The 23,057-nt window shown below is 38.8% G+C and overlaps 3 protein-coding genes across 6 annotated transcripts in view; 1 reads left to right on the plus strand and 2 right to left on the minus strand.

The window, feature by feature from the left end:
* Positions 1-2,140, minus strand: part of LOC127510700 (membrane-spanning 4-domains subfamily A member 4A-like) — a 45,524-nt gene extending 43,384 nt beyond the window's left edge. For 3 of the 4 annotated variants that reach the window (XM_051890637.1, XM_051890636.1, XM_051890635.1), the window contains exons 1-4: positions 2,000-2,140; positions 1,364-1,568; positions 823-933; positions 653-721 (exon numbers count right to left, since the gene is read on the minus strand). In XM_051890637.1, the coding sequence (XP_051746597.1) occupies positions 653-721; positions 823-933; positions 1,364-1,543 (360 nt within the window). In that variant the 5' untranslated portion in view covers positions 1,544-1,568; positions 2,000-2,140. The remainder of the gene's footprint in view (positions 1-652; positions 722-822; positions 934-1,363; positions 1,569-1,999) is intronic. The other variant, XM_051890638.1, reaches the window with a different exon arrangement.
* Positions 1-23,057, plus strand: part of LOC127511450 (oocyte zinc finger protein XlCOF6-like) — an 832,024-nt gene that overhangs the window by 460,465 nt on the left and 348,502 nt on the right. The gene's annotated exons all lie outside the window — the stretch shown is intronic.
* LOC127510701 (membrane-spanning 4-domains subfamily A member 4A-like) lies at positions 17,133-22,693 on the minus strand. The gene is made up of 8 exons (XM_051890640.1): positions 22,609-22,693; positions 21,952-22,156; positions 21,473-21,598; positions 21,280-21,348; positions 20,508-20,624; positions 20,131-20,247; positions 19,164-19,244; positions 17,133-17,381 (listed from the first exon to the last, which is right to left on the minus strand). Exons 2-8 carry the CDS (start codon positions 22,129-22,131, stop codon positions 17,322-17,324), a joined length of 750 nt encoding a protein of 249 aa, XP_051746600.1. The 5' UTR covers positions 22,132-22,156; positions 22,609-22,693; the 3' UTR covers positions 17,133-17,321.

Below are 23,057 nucleotides of genomic sequence, written 5' to 3' on the forward strand. Positions count from 1 at the left end.
TGGGCTTATCTCTATCAGTCTTCCCTCGGGTGTCGTCAGCCAAATCACCACTATGGATCCTCCCTCCCTCTGCTACTCCTGCTCCTGGCTCCTTGCACCTTCATCACAGCCCTAGTTTTTCCCTCTGTTATTTCCCCTTGTTTACTGTCCTTCACCAACCCCTCGTCCTCCTCCAAAGCCCCCACCGTCCCTCCTCAGTTGGAGTGTTACGGCGCGAGGATGCGCTTTCCTGGGGGCTGTACTGTAATGATTGTTAAGTGTTGGTTTCATTTGCAGTGGGTTCTGTTCCTGTTTTGCCTGCCTTAGTCCTCTAGTTAGTTTCCCTGATTGTTAATTACTTCCATCACACTTGTTCTGTTTCAGTCAATCACTCCCCATGTATTTTAGCCTTGTCTTTTCTTCAGTCCTTTGTTCAGGCTCATCTATGTTGAAAGTGGTTGTTTCTGTTATATCCTCCTGCGATCTCCTATGTATTCCCTGTCGATTTATTATTGAAGATTATTGTTTTCTTGACTCCTGCATTGTGCATTTTACAGCCACCTCACCAATGACATCCATATACTTTTATAGCAGAAAAATAAGGAAGAACAAATCAGTACAAACACAATAGGGTTGCTTGGACCCCTAAAAATAACAAGTGTTGTGTACATACCAAACACAAACTGGCGGGTGAATTCATATTGTTTTCTGCAGCAACAGAGAGTGAGCCTGCGGTAATGTACTGAGAGCAAAGAGAGACAAAAATTGAGGCTTCTGTTAGATGTAATGTAACTTGTGTTTAAAAAAAAAAACACAATACTTAATTGTATAATTGTTTCTTACGATGATAGATCCCCAGTAAGGAATACCACTGAAGACAAAGATGGATGATGCATGTATTGTAGACACAATGCCCAACAGGAGAGTCAACACACCAATCATTATCTCTACAGTCTGTGAAAGACGAGAGTCTTTTATAAATTAAGTAAAACAGTATCAAATTTTAAGGAACAATATAAAATATACAATATAAATTTATGGCAGCTGTACTGTCTAATACAAGCTGGACATTAAAAATATCCAAAAACTTCTACTTGTGTGGAACTCTCATTGTATGAATTCACATATTGCATTGCAGATGTGTAAATTTGTCCATTACTTCTCATTTTTGATAATTTGCAACTCCTAAAACATTCTTCTCTGTGACTGATACTGTAAATTTTACTATTTTACTCTGCAAATTATAAATTGTATCTTATATTCTTCAATAAAGATGCGTATGCTTTATTGTGTATCATTCCTTTTTTAAAATGTATTCATTTACTATCCTTATTTCACACTGACACGCACCGATAATTATTAGGATTTATGAAAAATGTCTCACCCCAAGGGCTTTTGGTTGGCTTTTCAGAAATGCCTGAATCTGATGAGGTGAAACTCCTGCTAGCTGTTGTACATAAACAGGAACAGGAGCATTTGTCCCAGTGCCTGATGTGGTTTGTGTTGGTGGTTGAACCTGGATGACAACCGCTGAAGAGTTCATGGGTATGGCAGTGTGGGACATTCTTGATTCAGAATCTGAAATTGACCTGTACAAAATCATAGTAAACCAAAACATGTAATGGATATGATTATAAAATAGATTTTCTATGTAAAAACCTTAAAATATTATAATTACATTTAATATTATAAATGTGGTCTTCATATTGTTGAAAAGCTTATGAATGCAGTTATGATAATAGTAGTTATTACCATTGGTTAAATTATTGTTCAACTAGAATAACTCTATTAGACCTTAAAACATACAGCTCATGTTTAATTTGATCTACGTAAATTACATTTTAGGCATTAAGCACATGCTCTTTTTCAAAGATACTTACAGAAGTGCCCAACTAACCATTATAGATTATTACCAAATAAAGGAAATCCATTCATTAATAACATTTTAGTTTAAAAAAGCAGACATAATGCAAAGATAGGCATCTGTATAAAGGTAGTCAGATGTAGCGTAGTGTTTTACCAGAAAAAAGGTCTTCTCCTCAGTTGATGTTTTTTTTAACTTTGCTCTGTAGTTCAGTCCACTCTTCTGATATAAGCCGATGTAAGTAAGATGTTCTAAATGTTACATATACTGTTTCCAGAATGAAAGGGGAAGCAGGTGGAGCTCCAGTGGTTAGGAAGGGATGGAAAACTGGCCCTTTCATTCAGAGAAACAGAAGTTCAAAAACCACAAAAGACGTTAAAAAACAGAAGTATTCATAAATATATGTTGTACTTTATAACAAGCAATCTGGAAACAGTCATGTAAATATTGTAGAATAAAATGTGGTGCAAATAACAATGATCAGCGCAGTGTGATTTAAAATGCCATAGTGAAAGCAGGTAACACTCTTTGGTTGATAAAAGATTAAATATTTTGTGACTTAGAAGTGTAATAAATCTGAAGCTATTAGCATTCATTGCTCTCTTGTCAGATGAATTTTAATAAAATATCATTGTTGTGTTGTAACTACATACTAATGTAAACATATAAGCATTATTCCAAAACAAAGGGTTTACACTTTACCGATATGATACCGTTTTGAAAAACAAGAACAACTATTTAAATATTCATTCTTCTCTAAAAGTCACTTTTTCATAGCTGTAGGTACAAGCAGACAGACTGTGACTATTAGGCAAGGCAAATTTGTTTTTAGAACATTAAAATATACTATAAAAGAAATAATATATAAAAAGAATACATTAGTTAAAATGAGATAGGATTCTAACATTAAAATTAATATGAGTTAACGTAGAGAGGATTTATGAAAAGACCAGAGCAGTGCCATCAGTACAGCGCAGAAACAGTGCTCAATCAGGAAAAGCACAGTTAAATAGATGTGTTTTCAATCTGGACTTAAAGGTAGCTACTGACACAGCACATGTGACATCCTCTGGAAGCCGGTTACAGCTATGGGTGGCATAATAGCTAAACGCCATCTCACCATGTTTTGAATTTACTCTAGGTGTTATTAACTGGCTTGATCCTTCTGTTCTGAGATCTCTATTTGGTTTGTATTCTACCAACATACAGTATCTGCCATGTATTTTGGACCAAGGTCATTATGGGATTGTGTACAATTAGACATTTAAAATCGATTCTGAATAAAACTGGAAGCCAGTGAATGACCTAAGAACCTCGTGACTGAGTATCTGTCTGCATTGCATAAAACGAACACTGATCACTCATTCAGATTACACAGATTACTGCAGCTGATCTGTTTCTCATTTAATCTCTTTCTGTAACAATATACAAGTGTTATTAGTAAAACGATATTGGAATTGTTGTAAGAGAATTAACTTGACAAAACTCAAAGGGCAAGAATTTGGGTGATTTGCAAACACTGAGTGCCATAATGGTGACTTCAAATGAAACATTGAACATTGAAGTGCAAATTGAACAAAATATTTCCAGAAGTGTCTCCATTATGTGACAATCTCATTACTCACTACTATATTATGTGTCCAAAATTAAAGTTTCTGGATTTTCTTTTTACTTACTCTGGTACAACAACAGTTTGTTTCATAGGGCTTCATTTCTGCACCACCCCCCATATGCTTTGTTTTGGAAGAAAAAGGAAGTTCCAACTTTTAGAAGCGGAGTTGACCGGTACACTGCATTTTGAAAGAATTAGGTATACCCTAAAATACAAGATTTTGTTATTTGAAGAAGTTTGATGCCCTTTTATTTCTTTTCTGCAAGCTTGTGATTAATGTTTATTATGCCTTCATTACCTGCTTTTACCACTGGAAGGCACTTTTGGGTTGGGGTTGTGTGCGTTTTCTGTCTGGTAAGTAGTTTTTTCCTCCTAATTTATGTAAACTTTATGTTCAATTATTATCATCTTTATGTCATTTTTTTTTATCCATATTTTTTAGGATGTATTTGATTGAATAAAAAAAAAAGTGTAGGTACAAAAGATCAAATAAATACCAATGAAATATCAAATAAAAAGACAAAGAATGAGCATTATCTAGAGCTAAACCATTTTCAATAAGAACTCTTGTGGTCATATAAAAGAAAAAAAAAGTCAATCTGGTTACTAATAAGTGAAGATGGTAATGCTGTTTTTTGAGTTGTTTAATTATTCTTTGTGTTACATGTTCCCGGTGTCATGACAACTTTTGGTGCCATATTTGTTAATTGTACTAATAATTACTTATCAAGGCCCCGATATACTTCAAGTGAAATCAAAGAACAAACTGATATGTAATTTTGAACAAAATCATGAAGTTTGTTTTTTGTTTGTTTCGAAAGTTCAAAAGAGCTTGGCAAAGCAAACTTTACGGAAAAGTTCACTCCAGCTGGTAAACGCCTTCTTACTACCATTGGTCCGTGGCGATGATGTAGTAGGTCACGTCATTTCGCAGCTACGTCATCTGACTTTCAAGTGTGACAGTCTCCTGTTCTTCCAGCTATGGCCATTGGCTGTGGCTAGGAAGCTCATCAAGAGAACTAGGTCCACCAGAGGCCAGTTTCAGAAATGAGGTTAAGTGAAAACTCAGAGTCAGTTACCATGGTAGCTTACTTTATGAACCTAACCTGGGGTGTGTTTCCCAAAAGCATCGTTAGCCAACTAACGTCTGCTAGTACGTATAAACAAGCATATGATTGAATCTGGAAATAAAGCAAAATAACTGAGGAAAATGAGAATTGGTCCTCAGATGCCATGTCCGTAATTTATAGCAAAAAATCTAGCATTAATTCGATCTCAAAACGATTCATTTAAAGAAGTTATTACTCACCACCTGACACGGCACATAAAGTGTAACTAAGTCACAATACAAACGCAAATGGGCATTTTAAGATTAGAAACATTTTGAGTCCCCCCTCCCTTGCCTCACAGTGGTTTGGTCCACTGCAGATGTCACCTACACACACAAGTCCGGTGGGAGAGAACAATGTCCTTCAGACAGTAGTTGAGGAACTCCAGTAAGTAGGCTGTCAAGGCTATTTTATTCATTTTAAACATCGGATGAAGTGATTATTTTCTCTTCAATACAGATGATGCTGAGTAATTAGTCATGACAAAAAAACAAACAAAAAAAGATGATAACTGATGTATTTGTATGTTACCTAGCTTGTTTGGTAGCTTGATTACCATAACTTGTTGGATAGTAAGTCACCCACACCAACTACAACTAACATTGTGATAAGCATACAGTGGCAAGAAAAAGTTTGTGAACCCCTTGCAGAATCTGTGAAAATGTGCAAAATTTTAACAAAATAAGAGAGATCATACAAAATGCATGTTATTTTTTATTTAGTACTGTCCTGAGTAAGATATTTTACATAAAAAAAATAACCCAGTTCAAAAGTTTGTGAACCCTTGATTCTTAATACTGTGTGTGGTTTTTTTGTTGTGTGATGGTTGTTCATGAGTCCCTTGTTTGTTCTGAGCAGTTAAACTGAGCTCTGTTCTTCAGAAAAAATCTCCAGGTCCTGCAGATTCTTCAGTTTTCCACCATCTTTTGCATGTTTGAACCCTTTACAACAGTGACTGAATGATTTTCAGATCCATTTTATCACACTGAGGACAACTGAGGGACTCAAACACAACTATTAAAAAAGGTTCAAACATTCACTGATGCTCCAGAAGGAAACACGATGCATTAAGAGCCGGGGGGTGAAAACTTTTGAACAGGATGAAGAGGTCCACATTTTTCTTATTTCGCTTGAATATCATTTTTTTTTTTCATTTAGTACTGCCCTTCGAAAGCAACAGAAAATACTTGCATGTTTCCTGGAAGACAAATTAAATACAATTTACCTTGATCTTTAAATTCAAAATGTTTTCACCCCCCATCTATTAATGCATCATGTTTTTTTCTGGAGCATCAGTGAATGTTTGAACCTTTTTTAATAGTTGTGTTTGAGTCCCTCAGTTGTCCTCAGTGTGAAAAGACGGATCTCAAAATCATTCAGTCACTGCTGAAAAGGGTTCAAATATGCAAAAGATGCTGGAAAACTGAAGAATCTGCAGGAGCTGGAGGATTTTTCTGAAGAACAGAGCTCAGTTTAACTGCTCAGGACAAACAAGAGACTCATGAACAACCATCACAAAACAAACAAACAGTCTTAGATCATCCAGGTAACCACACACAGTATTAAGAATCAAAGGTTCACATACTTATGAATGGGGTTATTTTAATAAATTCAGCTATTTGTTTGTCTTGTGGATTATATGTAAACATATTTTATGTAAAATATCTTACTCAGGACAGTATTAAATAAAAAATAACATGCATTTTTTACTATCTCCCTTATTTTGTTAAAATTATTAACATTTTCGCAGATTCTGCAAGTGGTTCACATACTTTTTCTTGCCACTGTATGTGTGAACTGTAATTAGGCTAATAGATTTACTGTTGTGTGTTGGGTTTGCTCAATGTGTATTCATCGTATTTTGGTAACTTGGTTGTAAACAACTTCCAAAATATTGCAAGAAATAAATTGAATTTTGAAGAAGAATATTTTGGTCAATCAGTCAATTTTTTCATTGAACCGAAGAGAAACATTGAGAATAAGCATAATTGCAAACTTTCATGCTCCATGCTACACTAATAATAAATAGTAGTAAGGCCTTCCTCTGTGTACATATATCCTTATAAGTAAAATTTTAGCTGTATTATGTATACTCTTCAAAAATAGTTTTTGAGAAATTTTTTGTTTTTGTGTATTATTTTGTTTATTTATTTCTTCCTCATGATTTAGAAATAATTGTTTTTGTTCATTCTGTGTTGATTCTCTTGTGTATTTCTGTTCATTTTTAATTTATTCTCACTTGTACTTCTAAGTAAGTAATTGTGGCGAGGGGGGCGTGGTTCAGCCGAGTCGGCAGCGGGAGAGAGAGTCAGGAGACGAACGGTGAGTGAGTGGGTTAAATGCAAATGACGAACACCTGTCTCTTGTTTCAGTAATTGGTGTGGAGAGAGTATATAACACCAGGAGAAACAGGAGTGGGGGGGAGAGAGACGGACTACTGACTGCTGCCCCGCTGGTGATCTACGAGTGAGAGAATTGTGAATGATTTGTGACCGCTTTGTGCCTGTCTGCACCCCTTTTGTTTTGTATTGTGAGAATTAGTGCAAATAAAAAGCAGTCAGTAGTCAAGCCGACCCTGTCCTCTTCCTTCCTGAATACTGAACTTTGCTACACTGGTGCCGAAACCCGGGAAGGAAGACGGAAGCCGCCGCCATGCAATCGTCCTCCGGATCGCCATTTGCGGAGATTATCACCTCCCTCGCGGTCATGCAACAAGAACAACACCAGGCCCTGCTGGACTTGAGACAGGATCAAGAGAGGTGCTTCCAAGTCGTTGTTCAAGCCCAGCAGGAGGACCGCGAGAGGTTCCGGAGCTGGATTGACCGGGAGGTTCGACCGGAAGCCCTGGAACCTCGAGCTGTGCCCGCCCACCTACCACTCCACAAAATGGGATCTGAGGACGACCCGGAGGTTTTCATCGATCTTTTTCAGAAGACGGCCGAGCTGTCGGGCTGGCCGCGGGACCAGTGGCCGATGCGCCTGGTCCCGCTGCTCTCCGGGGAGTCCCAGATAGCGGCACAGCAGCTTCCGGTGCAGAATCTCCTGGTCTTCGACGACCTAAAAAGGGCCATCCTCCAGCGGGTCGGCCGGAGCCCTGAAGAACATCGCCAGCGGTTCCGTTCCCTGGAACTGGGCGAGTCCGGCCGACCGTTCGTGTTGGCCCAACAGCTCCGGGACTCCTGCCGCAAATGGCTGTTGGCTGAGGGAAGCGACGTGGAGAAGATTGTCGATCGAGTGGTACTGGAGCAGTTCATTACTCGGCTCCCACGGAGGACAGCAGAGTGGGTCCAGTGCCACCGCCCCACGTCGCTGGACTCAGCCATCCACCTCGCGGAGGACCATATGGTGGCGTGCCCAGGGGTCGGCGAACCCCTCCCATCTGTCTCTCTCTCCCCGTCTTCCCCTTCTGTCTCTCTCTCTCGTCCTGTCCCTCTCCCCAGGTCCCGCCCACCTGTACATCCTCGAGTCCCGCCCCGGGGGCGGGGCGGGGTTGACCCGAGCCAGTTTGGGGGTCCCAGAGCCCCGCCCAGGAGGGCGGGACTGACTTCCGCTGGACAGGACCCCGCGCCTGTTTCTCCGCTCTCTCCACACCAATCATTTACCCCACTCCCTGCCACTGGGGCGGCGGGGAGGTCTGGGCCAGCCTGTTGGCGTTGCGGGGACCCGGAGCATTTCGTGGACAGGTGCCCAGTGATGGAGGTTGGGACAATGGTCCGGGTCCCGGACGCCCCGCAGGCTGCCCCCGGTCAAGCTGGCTGGTATCAAATACCTGTGAGTATCAAGGGGGGTACCTATCAGGCCTTGGTGGATTCAGGCTGTAACCAAACCTCGATCCATCAAAGCCTGATTTCATCCGGGGCATTGGATACAAGCCGCGTGGTTAAGGTGCGGTGCGTACACGGGGATGTGGTGGTATATCCAGTAGTGCCGGTCATTATCCAGTTCAGGGGCCAAAAGCATAGCGTTGAGGTGGCAGTTAATCCGCACCTCCGGCATCCGTTAATTTTGGGGACAAATTGGCCAGCATTTTCTGAATTATTGGGTTATTTATGCACGGATGCCTCTTGGGGGAAAAAGGCGATGGTTGGGGATGCGCAAGCACAGGCGGGAGAGACTGAACGGGGACCACTGAGTGCTGCTTCAGGGGAACAGAGTGAAATTGAGAGAATAATTCTCTCGGATCGCGATGACTTTCCCCTGGAGCAGTCTCAGGATGAGACCCTAAAACGTGCATTTGAGCAGGTCCAAACCATCGACGGTCAGCCTCTCCAGCCTGGACGGGCGCTTACTTATCCATATTTTGCAGTTATAAAAAATCGGTTGTATCGGGTGACCCAAGACACCCAGACAAAAGAAGATACAACCCAGTTGTTAGTTCCAAGGAGCCGCAGGGAAATGCTTTTCCAAGCGGCTCATTCTAATCCAATGGCTGGACACTTAGGACAGGCAACAACACTAAATCGCCTCATGACCCGATTCTTTTGGCCGGGCATTCACGAGAATGTGCGCAGGTGGTGCGCGTCTTGTCGTGAATGTCAGTTGGTAAATCCACCGGCCACCCCAAAAGCGCCTTTGCGCCCCCTCCCATTAATGCAGGTCCCCTTCGAGAGAATTGGTATGGACCTCATCGGGCCATTAGAGCGATCAGCCAGGGGACATCGCTTTGCATTAGTCATTGTGGATTATGCAACTCGATATCCTGAAGCAGTGGCCCTCCGCAGCATTTCCGCGAAGAGTGTTGCGGACGCACTGTTTACTTTAATCTCCCGGGTGGGGATTCCAAAAGAAATCCTCACCGATCAAGGCACGGCGTTTATGTCACGTACTTTACGCGAACTTTACGAATTATTGGGCATTAAAGCGATCCGTACCAGCGTCTTTCACCCACAAACTGACGGGCTGGTCGAACGTTTTAATCGCACGCTTAAAACCATGATTCGTAAATTCGTACAAGAAGACGCCAAAAATTGGGATAAATGGTTAGAACCCCTGTTGTTCGCTGTGCGAGAAGTCCCGCAAGCCTCCACGGGGTTTTCCCCCTTCGAGCTTCTTTACGGACGCCAGCCCCGCGGGGTACTGGATGTCCTGAGAGAAACTTGGGAGGACGGACCATCTCAGAGCAAAAACGAAATTCAGTATGTAATGGACTTGAGAACAAAACTCCACACTTTGGGGCGGCTATCAACGGAGAATTTGTTACAAGCCCAGGACAGACAGAGCCGGCTGTACAACAGGGGAACTAACTTGCGTAAATTCGCACCGGGAGAGAAAGTGCTTGTATTACTTCCAACGTCAAGCTCTAAATTATTAGCAAAGTGGCAAGGACCATTTGAGGTCACACGGCGGATTGGAGATCTCGATTATGAGGTTATACGGTCTGATAGGAGAGGGGCACGTCAGATTTATCACCTCAATCTCCTTAAAAAATGGAATGAGGCAGAGGCAGTGATGTTGGCGATGGTGATTGGTGGAGAGGATGATCTCGGGCCAGAGGCGAATACCAAACACCAATCTCTCGCACTGGCCCCCGGAGGAGATCATCTCTCGCCCTCCCAGCTCACTGACCTGACGAAATTACAAGCAGAGTTTGCGGACGTGTTCTCGCCCCTACCGGGCCGTACTAATTTGATTCAGCACCATATCGAGACAGAGCCGGGCGTGGTAGTTCGCAGCCGGCCGTACCGTTTGCCTGAACATAAAAAAAAAGTGGTTCAGGCAGAATTAGGAGCAATGCTTGACATGGGCGTAATAGAAGAATCCAACAGTAACTGGGCGAGCCCGATAGTTTTAGTTCCGAAAACGGACGGCTCGGTTCGGTTCTGTGTGGATTATCGCAAGGTGAATGCTGTGTCGAAATTCGACGCGTATCCAATGCCACGGGTGGACGAACTGCTTGATCGGCTCGGTACGGCTCGGTTTTATTCGACACTGGACTTAACAAAGGGATATTGGCAGATCCCCTTGTCTCCATTATCTAAAGAAAAGACAGCTTTCACCACGCCGTTTGGATTACACCAATTTGTTACCCTTCCGTTCGGGCTGTTCGGGGCTCCGGCTACCTTTCAGCGTCTCATGGACAGAATTTTACGGCCCCATGCTGCGTATGCTGCTGCCTACTTAGATGACATAATTATATTTAGTCATGACTGGCAGCGGCATATGCAGCATTTGAGGGCTGTCTTGAGGTCGCTGAGAGGGGCTGGGCTCACGGCCAACCCGAAGAAGTGTGCAATTGGGCGGGTGGAAGTAAGATATCTGGGCTTCCACTTGGGACATGGGCAGGTGCGTCCCCAAATTGATAAGACGGCAGCAGTTGCGACCTGTCCGCGTCCCAAGACCAAAAAGGAGGTGAGACAGTTCCTAGGGCTGGCGGGATATTATAGAAGGTTTGTACCTAATTATTCGGACCTCACCAGCCCTTTGACTGATCTCACTAAAAAGGAGGCACCAGATACGGTCCAGTGGACGGAGCTGTGCCAGCAGGCCTTTACCCAAGTGAAGGCTGCTTTATGTGGCGGGCCGTTGTTACACTCTCCTGATTTTTCTCTCCCTTTTCTGTTGCAGACAGACGCGTCGGACAGGGGGCTGGGTGCCGTCCTGTCCCAGGAGATAGAGGGGGAGGAACGGCCGGTGCTGTACATTAGTCGGAAGCTCTCAAAGAGAGAGACTAAGTACAGCACCATAGAAAAGGAGTGTCTTGCCATCAGGTGGGCCGTCCTCACCCTCCGCTATTATCTCCTGGGACGGGAATTCACCCTCTGTTCGGACCATGCCCCCCTGCAGTGGCTCCACCGCATGAAGGATACCAACGCGCGGATCACTCGTTGGTATCTAGCTTTACAGCCTTTTAAGTTCAAAGTGGTCCACAGGCCGGGTGCTCAGATGGCTGTGGCCGACTTCCTCTCCAGAAATGGGGGGGGGGGGGGGGGGGGCTGCAGGCCGGATGGCTCCCCGGCCTGAGTCGGGCGGTGGGGGTATGTGGCGAGGGGGGCGTGGTTCAGCCGAGTCGGCAGCGGGAGAGAGAGTCAGGAGACGAACGGTGAGTGAGTGGGTTAAATGCAAATGACGAACACCTGTCTCTTGTTTCAGTAATTGGTGTGGAGAGAGTATATAACACCAGGAGAAACAGGAGTGGGGGGGGGAGAGACGGACTACTGACTGCTGCCCCGCTGGTGATCTACGAGTGAGAGAATTGTGAATGATTTGTGACCGCTTTGTGCCTGTCTGCACCCCTTTTGTTTTGTATTGTGAGAATTAGTGCAAATAAAAAGCAGTCAGTAGTCAAGCCGACCCTGTCCTCTTCCTTCCTGAATACTGAACTTTGCTACAGTAATGCTTTATGTATGCTGCTCAAACTGAAAGCTCTCCTCAGCAGCTTGGTGAATGTGTGTCAGTAATAGAGTGGCGCACTCAGCTAAACCAGGGATTTTCAACCTTTTAGGACACGCGCCCCGTCTTAATAGTATTTTGTGCTTTTGAGATTCACATTGTAAAGCCTTTGACTGTTCAGTAGGATGCACTTTGATGTGATTGCTGTGATTATTATCTTTGTTATACATGCTGTATGTATTGTGCTTGTTATATTAGCTGTGCCCCTTTGAGGCTTGGCCCCCGAATTGGTGCTTGCAGCTATATTTTTATTCTAAGTTGTAGTTGTGTTGGTCTGAACCAGTTATTCTTGTTGCTGTTAATTCTGCATCACACCAGTTTGTAAGGTACATTTTCTGTATGTCTTACGTGTAGATGTATTATATGTGATGTGGTTAATTTATAGTGAGTTGTTTTTAATTGACGTATGTTTTATGTTTGTTGCAGGAATGGCTTTTAGTAGCCCAAGTTTTCCAAAATCAGAGACCAGTTGTTTATTAGCAGTAAGTATTATGTTTTGTATAGATTAAGTTAGTTCTAATTTTAATCTTTTATTTGCTGCTTTTGTTATTTTTATTTCTTATGCATCTGTTATGGTTGTTTTGATTAATTTAATTCCTTTTTATGTGAAGCACTTTGAATTACTATTGTGTCTGAAATGTGCTATATAAATAAACTTGCCTTGCCTATGTGTTTTAATAGTGGTTTAGGGGTTAGCGGTGTAATTTTATTTATTTATTTATTTTATTTAAGTCATTTTACACCAGACTGCTTTGCACATGAGGGTCAGTAATAACACAGGATTTGCACAGTTGATTCTCAAAGATGGATCGATACCAACTGTTCATGATCCAATTTCATATATATTTCATGATGTTTGCAAATTGTCTTTCTGCACTGCCTTCTGCCTTCGCACTGCTTGCTCATCCAGTGTCGAACAGGCATCAAGATCTCAATAGCATCCTCCATTGTCTCTCCTTGGTTTGGTATATAACTTTTGATGAATTTACACTGTCCTGACCAGCAGGGGTTCGAAACAGTGAATCATTTTGCAAAGCAATTGGTTTAATTAATTCAAAGCTTTGAAAAGCTTAATTTCTCCCATCACTAGGTGTGTATCTCAATCAGCTCCTTAGTTCAGTAGTCAGGGCACTGATCAGGAAGTCGTCCATTTTAAGGGTTGTCTCAATTGCAGAATCCGTCCAGGGCACTGAAAAGTTCGCTCTCTAAAAAGTCCCACATTGCACCGTGAAAACCAGAGTGCATCTATGCTCACTATAGGTGTGTTCCATTCGACCGTAAGTGGACTGTGAAGTGAAATTCACACGGTATTTCATTATCTTAAGTGATATTCCAATCCGAAGGGAGTGAACTTGTTCAGTTCAAAGGGCACTGCAAACGGCATTGGGAATATGGGAATACATCACTTCACAGGAAGCATTGCGCACTGTCACCAGTCCGAACTAATAACAGAGCAAAGCCTTTCAAAGAGTTTTTTAAATGGCTCTGCGATGAAGGAATTTATTCATAAATTTTGTTATTATTGTACAAACTAGAGTATGAATGGTTATGGCGATGAATGTTACATTTGCATATTCTATTGTATGAATAGGCATGACAAAGTAAAAGTGTTGAAAAGCAACTGAGGCTCTGTCATTATTTTATTGTACTTTATTTACCTCGGGAGTATTTACGATGCGGCTGCGCGTGGAAAAGAATGCGCACAAGATGAGACCAAGACCATGGATTAAGAACACATTTACGCATTGTTAACCAAATCAGACTTTATCTGATTTGACGTTAACCAAAATGACAAGCAAGCCAACAGTGCCAGACGTTGTATAATTGGCACCAGGTGTAACACACTTAAATTCTTAAGGCGATGATACATGGGGCAACTTTTTGAGCAATGTTGCCAGGCAATTTTGCCAAGCGATGTTGCTTGGGCACTTTCACATTGAGAAAGGACAACAAAGTTTGATCTAAACTATACAGATCATCACTTTTACTCTACACCTTCTATAGGTAACAACCCGTGGACTACAGCGCCATCTTCTGACAAATACACAAACAACACAGTCCAGATCCGTCTCTTATTGAAAATGTATGGCCCATCATAAAAAGGAGAATCAGACAATGACAACCACAGACTGTTGAGCAGATGTCTTATATCAGGCGAGATTTGCAAAACTGTAACAATTACTAACCTCAGTTTACCAGACACAGTGGTAAACATGCCTTTGTCCCAACTCTTTTGAAGTGTGTTGCAGACATCAAAATCAAAATTTGTTTATATTCACAAAATATAGTTAAGCTAATTTGTACATTTTTCAGTTAAATAAAGGTTCAAGATAAGTAACAAATCACAGATTTGTGATTTTATTGCATTTTACAAAATGTCCAAACTTTTCTGGAAATGTGGTTGTATATAAGATATAAAGTATATTGAACTTTTTGAATGTCTGTGCTGTCAAGTGCGAGACATACTTCTCTCAGGTTTAATTAAAAATATCCTAATTTGGTAACACTTTATAATAACTCATGCTATGATTAGTTAAGAATTAGTTAATTCATCATGTATGAAGCATTGTCCCTACATTAACAGACATTAGTAAGCAGCTCATAAACACAGCTGTAAATGCTTTATTCTTTTAAGCATAACTATAATATGTTTATTAATGATCAATTTATCACTTCTCAAATAAGTATTATATTATTTACAAACCAGTTATTTAGGAGTTGTCAGTGGTTCATAAGATCATTTAGAAAGTGTAAGTAAATGATTAATAAACAATTTAAGTATACATTTATACATCTTATTATTTAGACATATAGTAATAGTTATTCAGTGTGTTAATAAATGCTTTATTATCACATATTCCTACTGTAATTCATGATTAATTCAGGTAGTTATAAAACATTTAGTAGTTGTCAGTTAACTATTTTTGTGATGTAATTGGTAACACTTTAGTATAGGGAACATGTATTCACTATTAATTACGACTTTTCCCTCAATAAACGCCTAATTTACTGCTATTTTTGCGAGATCATCTAAAGTGAGGACAATTTATGCCTCGTAAAGCTTTTACAAAGAGATTTAAAGACTCTTCTTCTAAACAGAAAAAGGAAACAAACGACACAGAACGTAGAAATATTTATTTTAGGATGTACAACTTAATATTTAAACTGTACAACTGTACATTTGACATAACATGAAAAATAAGCCTCTGCAATGTAAATGAAAAATAAAAAATGAACTAAACAAGCAACAAAAAGAACAAAAAGCAACAAAAAAATAAATAAAAATAAAGCAAGTGAATATAAATAAAAAAATAAGCAACAAAATGAATATTCACTAACAAAAAGCAACAGAATGAAGAAAATAAGCAAAATATTTTGGTGTATTAAGGAGGTTTTCTTGTTACAGCTTCATGGCTGAGTGAAAATTAAGTGCAAATATTGAATCACAAATTAGGGCTTTTCAACACTTGAAATAATTAACCCTGGGTCTTCTTGCTTCACATTTCACACTGCTTATACTTTTTTCATTTCACACTCTTATACTTATACCATTTATTCCACTCAATCAATGCAAGGTGCTCAGAAAACAAACTCTCTGTCCGATTTTATTTGTTGTATTTGTATTTTTATTCGATGTATTTTGGCACTCCTGTAATCCAGTGTTGGCACTGGTAAATTTTTATTCAGCAATGTTTACACTTAGTTTCATTTTATTGCACAGTAATGTTTTCTGGAGGAGAACCGGAACTTTTATTTTTCTATGACATTGCAGAGGCTTATTTTTCATGTTATATCAAATGTACAGTTTCATTTTTTGCATCTTGAAATAAATATTTCTATCTTCTGTGTTGTTTGTTTCCTTTTTCTGTTTAGAAGAAAACTGAGCTTTTAAATCTCTTTGTAAAGCTTTACGAGGCATAAATTGTCCTCACTTTAGATGAGCTCACAAAAATAGTTAACTGACAACTACTAAATTTTTTATACCTGAATTAATCATGAATTAAAGTAGGAATACGTGTTAATAAAGCATTTATTAACACTGAGTAACTATTACTATATGTCGAAATATGTATAAATGTACATTTAAATAGTTTATTAATCATTTCTTTTCTGTTTCTAAATGATCTTATGAACCACTGACTACTCCTAAATAACTGGTTTGTAAATAATGTAATACTTAATTTTTTGACCATTAATAAAGTACAATTAATAAACACATTATAGAGCAAATCAAGAACAAAGCATTCATAACTAGAGGTCGACTGATTCATCAGTTTTGCCGATTAATCGGCACCGATAGTTGAATGGTGGAACAGTCGGTTATCGGCAAAAATCTATACCGATAGTTTTTCCGGGTTGCGTCCATTGCTGGAGCGGTTGAGAAGGGTGTGTGAGAGTCGGTATCTGTAAAATCCACTATCGGTCGACCTCTATTCATAACTATATTTATAAACTGCTTACTAATGTCTATTAATGATTTATAAATGATAAATTGACTATTTACTAATGATTCATAGTGTGCAGTTATTATAAAGTGTTACCAATATGGTTTGAGGCTAAAGAACCACCCTAAAGGTTTGTGATTGTATTATGATGCTGTGAACATCCAAACACACCGGCTGCAGCAGGACTGTTAACATAAACTGTTAAGGGATGTTCCTACTCCTGTCTGGTAGACGCCCGGGCACCGATTCCGCTCAGAAGGAAATAGTCAGGGTGTGTGGGATAATGGGGATTGTTTTTGATTCTTTGTCTTAGTTATCATTATTATTTAATCTATAGATCAGTTAGTCATGTTCCTAGCTAGGTGTCGAAAGATGATTGTACACTCATATTCCACAAACAGAAAGAACATGCCCAAACATAACACCTTCTTCTTATTCAGAAATACTGGATAGAACCCAATGGCCAGGAAATAAAAACACCATAATCCATTCTGACAGGAGTGTGAGGACATAAATCTACTCATAATTCACATATGAGCAATGTCAATCATTGTCAATCAGGGTGTCAAAAATTATCAATTTGTATGGAATATGATTTAACCAGCAATATTCAGCATATATATAGTTAGACCTTTAAATAAAGGTCAAAGATAAAATGACATGAATAAACCAGTTTTTATTCAGTTTACTTTATTCTTACAAATTATATTGTATTAAGCAATTACTCATTCAATCTATCCAGATTCACTCATGATTAGACAACTTAACTAAAGAAAGAAAATCATGAAATATCATCTATTCTTGAATAGTAACTGTTTTACAAATTTGCAACTTAAAAAAATGTAATTATCTCTGTATTAATGTACTAATGTATTAACTCTGTCCTCAGTCGGTTTTAATATTCATATTTATTTACATTCACTTTATTGTGGAGGATTTTCTACAGGAGGGTTATACATGGACGGGTTGCTGACCGTAGGTATCTGCAAAAAAAAAAGCTATGATTAGCTACCTTGCCTACGGATTGCTTATTTATTGATAATATTAAAGTGCCCCTATTATGGATTTTTTTTTGAAAATTACCTTTCATGTAGTGTGTAACATAGCTAAGTGAATGAAAACATCCTGCAAAGTTTTAAATCTGAAAGTGCACCGTATATAAAGTAAGAGTCGACTCTGAGACAATTAAACAAGACATTTGTAAAACAAATCCCAAGTCGTTTTGTTGTGACGTCAAAATATTGCCTGCCCACTTATTGCGCGTGCAGACACCAGGGAAAACTTAAAACCTCTCAAACACTGCCAATGCGTGAAGAATCAGTGGTAAAAGTTCATCTTTACAACGAAACCACAGCAGTAAAGCCCGAAACTTGTGCTGTGTTCCCTTCATTTTACTGATGACTGCTTCTTCAAACTAAATGTGTTTAACAAGGGATTCGCAAGCCGGTTGTTACTGAAGGATGGGTCAGTTCCCAGTTTATTTGGATCAGCTTCTTTCTCCTCTGAATCACAACCTGTAAGTATGATTAAAGGAACACTCCACTTTTTTTGAAAATAGGCTCATTTTCCAACTCCCCTAGAGTTAAACAGTTGAGTTTTACTGTTTTCGAATCCATTCAGCCTATCTCTGTGTCTGGTGGTACCACTTTTAGCATAGCTTAGCATAGTTCATTGAATCTGATTAGACCGTTAGCATCTCGTTAGCATCGGCCTAGAAAATCGCAACTTTTTATTTTCTGTCGGTCTTAGTACACAATGTAACTACAGAAGAGTCAAGTTTTAAATAGGAAAAATATTGAAACTCTTTGGTCATTTTTGAGCGAGATGCTAACGGTCTAATCAGATTCAATGAACTATGCTAAGCTATGCTAAAAGTGGTACCACCAGACCCGGAGATCGGCTGAATGGATTCGAAAACAGTGAAACTCAACTGTTTAACTCTAGGGGAGTTGGAAAATGAGCTTATTTTCAAAAAAAGTGGAGTGTTCATTTAATAATTGTTGCTGTTATTTTCTCTGTAGCATGCACAATACATATTTAGTTGTGTGTGTTGTGTACGCTCGGCGCAGCTTGTAGGTCTCCGGCTAACCAGCTATCAGCAATATGTGGTTGCTCGCAATTGTCTAGAAATATGTCACGTTTGTCGCTGTTATTTCTTGGAGTTATGATAAAGAATAGAGCAATACGTTGGTGTACAACTGCGGTGCTTTATCAACACGTTTCTGCGTAAGGCTAACGGCTATACTATGACTGTTTGGGTGTTTACCACCGAGCTGTGGGCTAGGTTCGCTAACATAAACACAAAACAACTTATTTCCTCTCTGAGTCTTTACTTTTAGAACAGAGCGGAGCACCATCATTATTATAATACAATGTAAGTGATGCAAGCACTGTTTACTGTACTGGTGTTAACCAGCAGAAGTCATCTGACCAATAACCGCAGATTAGCGTTACGCAAACGAGGGGTTTGGAAAAATGAATCGTTGAGCGAATTATTTGGGAGTCGTTGAGCAAATAAGGTAAAAATAAATGCATATTATATGACAATTAAAGTGTTTTTTGACCTTGCATGCAGGTAAACCTGTTGTTGGGGAACCTTTAAAAAATAGGAACTTTAAAAATGCCATAATAGGGGCACTTTGAACAACAATTGCACTAATTACTGAATGCCTTACACATTTCCAGTACATGGACACACAACACTAAATCCAAATAATACATTGATTTTTTGGAGTACTCAAGTCCAGTTAAACTGCTTCTCTTACCTCTGAGTTGTTAATATCATGGGAATGATTGGGCCTAAAATCACTGGGTTGTGCAGTTACAACTTGAGGAACAAACGGCACCTTTGGAAAAAATGCACATGTAGAGTTTTATGCCTTCTTACTGTGAAACGCCATACATTCAATGACAGTTTCAGTATTTTAGGTTTACAGACCTCAATGTACTTCAAATAGAGTAGAAAAAAAAAAGAGACAGAAATCCTTCTGAAATTCCTATTGTGTGGAAATTTATGCCTTCATTTTGATTTTTCTAAAATAATATCATGGTCGAGCTCAGGCCTCAAGTTCAACTATAACCCAATAATCCTGACTGAATATTTCACATGTGGGCTAGGAAATTTGTTCACAATTTTATTGTGACATTTTTGCAATGCAGTGTTTAACAGGGTGGAAGTTTTAAGCTAATGAAGCCGATTATTGGGGACATGGGTACTTGTCTGTAACAAATCACTATGAATTTGTGTGAATGGGGTGCATCTATGCATGTAAAACCATGTGACATGAATCATTTATGCAGAAAATGCAGTTTCAGAGTGAAGCGCTGTACTGTGATCATGTACACGTGTGCAGCTTATAATACTGTGATTTTAGAGCGGCTCAGTTCACAGTAAATGCTGCTTTGCATGAATTTCTGCAAGTGCACCGAGTTTAACGTTTGAGAACGCAATGTGTGCAAAGTTAAATTACATTCACATAGTTTCCAACATTTTGTGGATAGAAGTTTAAAGAATTTTGAATGTTAAAAGCTCGAGGGTTTGAACATTTGAAAGTGAAGAACTAAAGTGTTTTTTGTTAAAGTGTAGTTTTTTTTTTTGTATATGTAAAGCATGAACCCTGAAATGTGAAGTGTGTGAAGACCCTTAAAGTAACCTTTTCCATTATATATATGTATCTGAGGAGTTGAGCTGACAAAAAAGGTTTGGAACCCCTGACTTGACACATTTCTCACCTGAGTGTAGCAGCAGTAGCAGGTGGCTTTACAGGCAAATGCTGACAGAAAGATGGAGATGAAAAACGCAAGGATGGCAAATACCAGTATTATACTATGGATTCCCAAGAAAAAGGTCTGAGAATAATAACAAAATAAAAATTATGATAATATATTAATTATAATGACACTGACACTGTGCTCAGCAGTTCAGAAACTACAATCCTTGAGGTTCATATATACATTTATAGATCAAATTGGACTAAATTTACAATAAATGTATAATGTCAATGCCTTTGATCGTAAATGATCAGTAATAGCAAGAGATTTAAAACAACATCTGAAATTATCTTAATGTAATTACTGAATAAATGTGAATATAAAAGTTGGTGACATACCAAATAATTTGCCTCAACATGAAATTTAAGCCAATAAGCCAATTCCAGTGAAATAAAAAGAATGGAAATGCCTGCAATAATAGCACTGAAAATATTCATTCCAAGTGAACATTTCACCTGTAGGTAGAAAAAAACAACATTAAACAGATTTGGCGCACCAAAAATATTCTCGTCGCTTTATAATATTAATATTGAACCACTGTACTCACATGAACTGATTTAAATATGTTTTTAGTACATTAATGGATCTTGAGAGAGGAAATGTCATTGCTGGCTATGCAGGCCTCACAAAGCCATCAGATTTAAACAAAAATATCTTAATTTGCGTTCCAAAGATTAACGATGGTCTTACGGGTGTGGAACGCCATGAGGGTGAGTAATATTATTTTCAATTTTGGGTGAACTAACCCTTTAATATTGGTACGACAGAATTAGATTGTGGTATCAAGCCATCCCTACTCCCCATGTATTTAAGGCCTGTCTTTCCTTGAGTCCTTTGTCCAGTATCATCTATGTTGAAAGTGGTTGTTTCTTTTATATTCTCCTGTGATCTCCTGCGTATTCCCTGTGGATTTATTTTAAAGACTATTTTGGTTTCTTTACTCTTGCGTCATGTGCTTTACAGCCACCACACCACACCTTTTTTTCTGCTATAAAAGTATATAGCTGACTTTTATAGCAGAAAAATAAGAAAGGAACAAATCAGTACAGAAAATCAGTACAAACACAGTCCTCCAGTGCTTGGACCCCTAAAAATAACAAGTGTACATACCAAACACATACTGCAGGGTGAATTAAACTTGTTTTCTGCAGCAATGCTGAGAGAGCCTGCGATAATGTACTGAGAGCATAAAGAAAGGCAAAAATTGAGACTTCTGTTAGAATATGTATTGTAATTGTATTATAATATTGTAGAATATTGTATTATAAAAGACACAATACTTAATTGTATAATTGTTTCTTACGATTAGAGATCCCCAGTAAGAGATATGAATGAACACAAAAATGGATATGCCTATGGATATGCCTATGTGAAATGTATACACGATCCCCACAAGGAAAGTCAACAGACCAATCATTATCTGGACAGTCTGAAAGAGACAAGAGAGTCTTTTATAAATTAAGTAAAACAGTATCAAATTTTGGGGAACAATATAAAATATACAAGTGCAAATTTATCCATTACTTCACATATTTGATAGTTTGCAACTCTTAAAACATTCTTCTCTGTGACTGATACTGTAAATTTTACTATTTTATTATATTATATTACTGTCTTTTCTGCAGTGTCACTAAAGCAATAAGTCATATTCTTCAATAAAGATGCGTATGCTTTGTTAATGTGTACCATTCCTTTTTTTTTTTTTTTTTTTTTTTAGAATTTAATCATTTACTATCCTTACCTCTCCACTGACATACACACTGACATGAAAAAATGTCTCACCCCAAGGGCTTTTGGTTGGCTTTTCAGAAATGCCTGAATCTGACGAGGTGAAACTTGAGCTAGCTGTTGTACATAAACAGGAACAGGAGCATTTGTCCCAGTGCCTGATGTGGTTTGTGTTGGTGGTTGAACCTGGATGACAACCGCTGAAGAGTTCATGGGTATGGCAGTGTGGGACATTCTTGATTCAGAATCTAAAATTGACCTGTACAAAATCATAGTAAACCAAAACATGTAACGGATATGATTATAAAATAGATTTATGTAAAACCCTGTCCTGCTTTCCTAATTATAACCTTTCCATATTATAATTACATTTAATAATATAAATGTGGTCTTCACATTGTTCAAAAGCTTATGAATGCAGTTATGATAATAGTAGTTATTACCATTGGTTAAATTATTGTTCAACTAAAATCAGACCTTTAAACATACAGCTCATGTTTAATTTGATCTACATGATTTCAATTTTAGGCATTAAGCACATGCTCTTTTTCAAAAACACTTACAAAATTGCCCAACCAACGATTATAGATTATTACTAATTAAAGGAAATCCATTTGTTAATAACGTTTTAGTAAAAATATACAAATAAACAGACATAATGCAAAGATAGGCATCTGTATAAAGGTAGTCAGATGTAGTGTAGTGTTTTACCAGAAAAAAGCTCTTCTCTTCAGTTGTTTTTTTTTTTTTTTGCACTTTGCTCTGTAGTTCAGTCCACTCTTCTGATATAATCCGATGCAAGTAAGATGTTATAAATGTAATTGCTGATACTGTTTCCCAGAATGAAAGGGGAAGCAGGTGGGGCTATCTCCAGTGGTTAGGAAGGGTTGGAAAGTTTAAAAACCACAAAAGACATTAAAAAACAAAACAAAAACAGAGGTATTTATAAATATGTTTATGTTGTACTATATAACAAGCAATCTGCATGCTGGTTTGGAAACAGTCATATAAATATTGTAGAATAAAATGTGGTGCAAATAACGATGATCAGTGCAGTGTGATTTAAAATACCATAGTGAAAGCAGGTAACACTTTTTGGTTGATAACAAGAAGTGTAATAAATCTGAAGCCGTTAGAATTCATTGTCCTCTTGTCAGATG

This window comes from Ctenopharyngodon idella, chromosome 4, assembly GCF_019924925.1.
Source record: "Ctenopharyngodon idella isolate HZGC_01 chromosome 4, HZGC01, whole genome shotgun sequence".
NCBI classification, from domain to species: Eukaryota; Metazoa; Chordata; class Actinopteri; order Cypriniformes; family Xenocyprididae; genus Ctenopharyngodon; species Ctenopharyngodon idella.

Bases quoted from the DNA above. Each gene is read 5' to 3' on its own strand.
- LOC127510701 (XM_051890640.1), bottom strand. From the start codon at position 22,131: ATGTCCCACACTGCCATACCCATGAACTCTTCAGCGGTTGTCATCCAG. The intron at 19,245-20,130 runs GTGAGAAATGTG...TTTTTTCCAAAG, and splicing joins GCTACTGCTGCTACACTCAG to GTGCCGTTTGTTCCTCAAGT. The intron at 17,382-19,163 runs GTAAGAGAAGCA...TTTTTTTTGCAG, and splicing joins ATGATATTAACAACTCAGAG to ATACCTACGGTCAGCAACCC.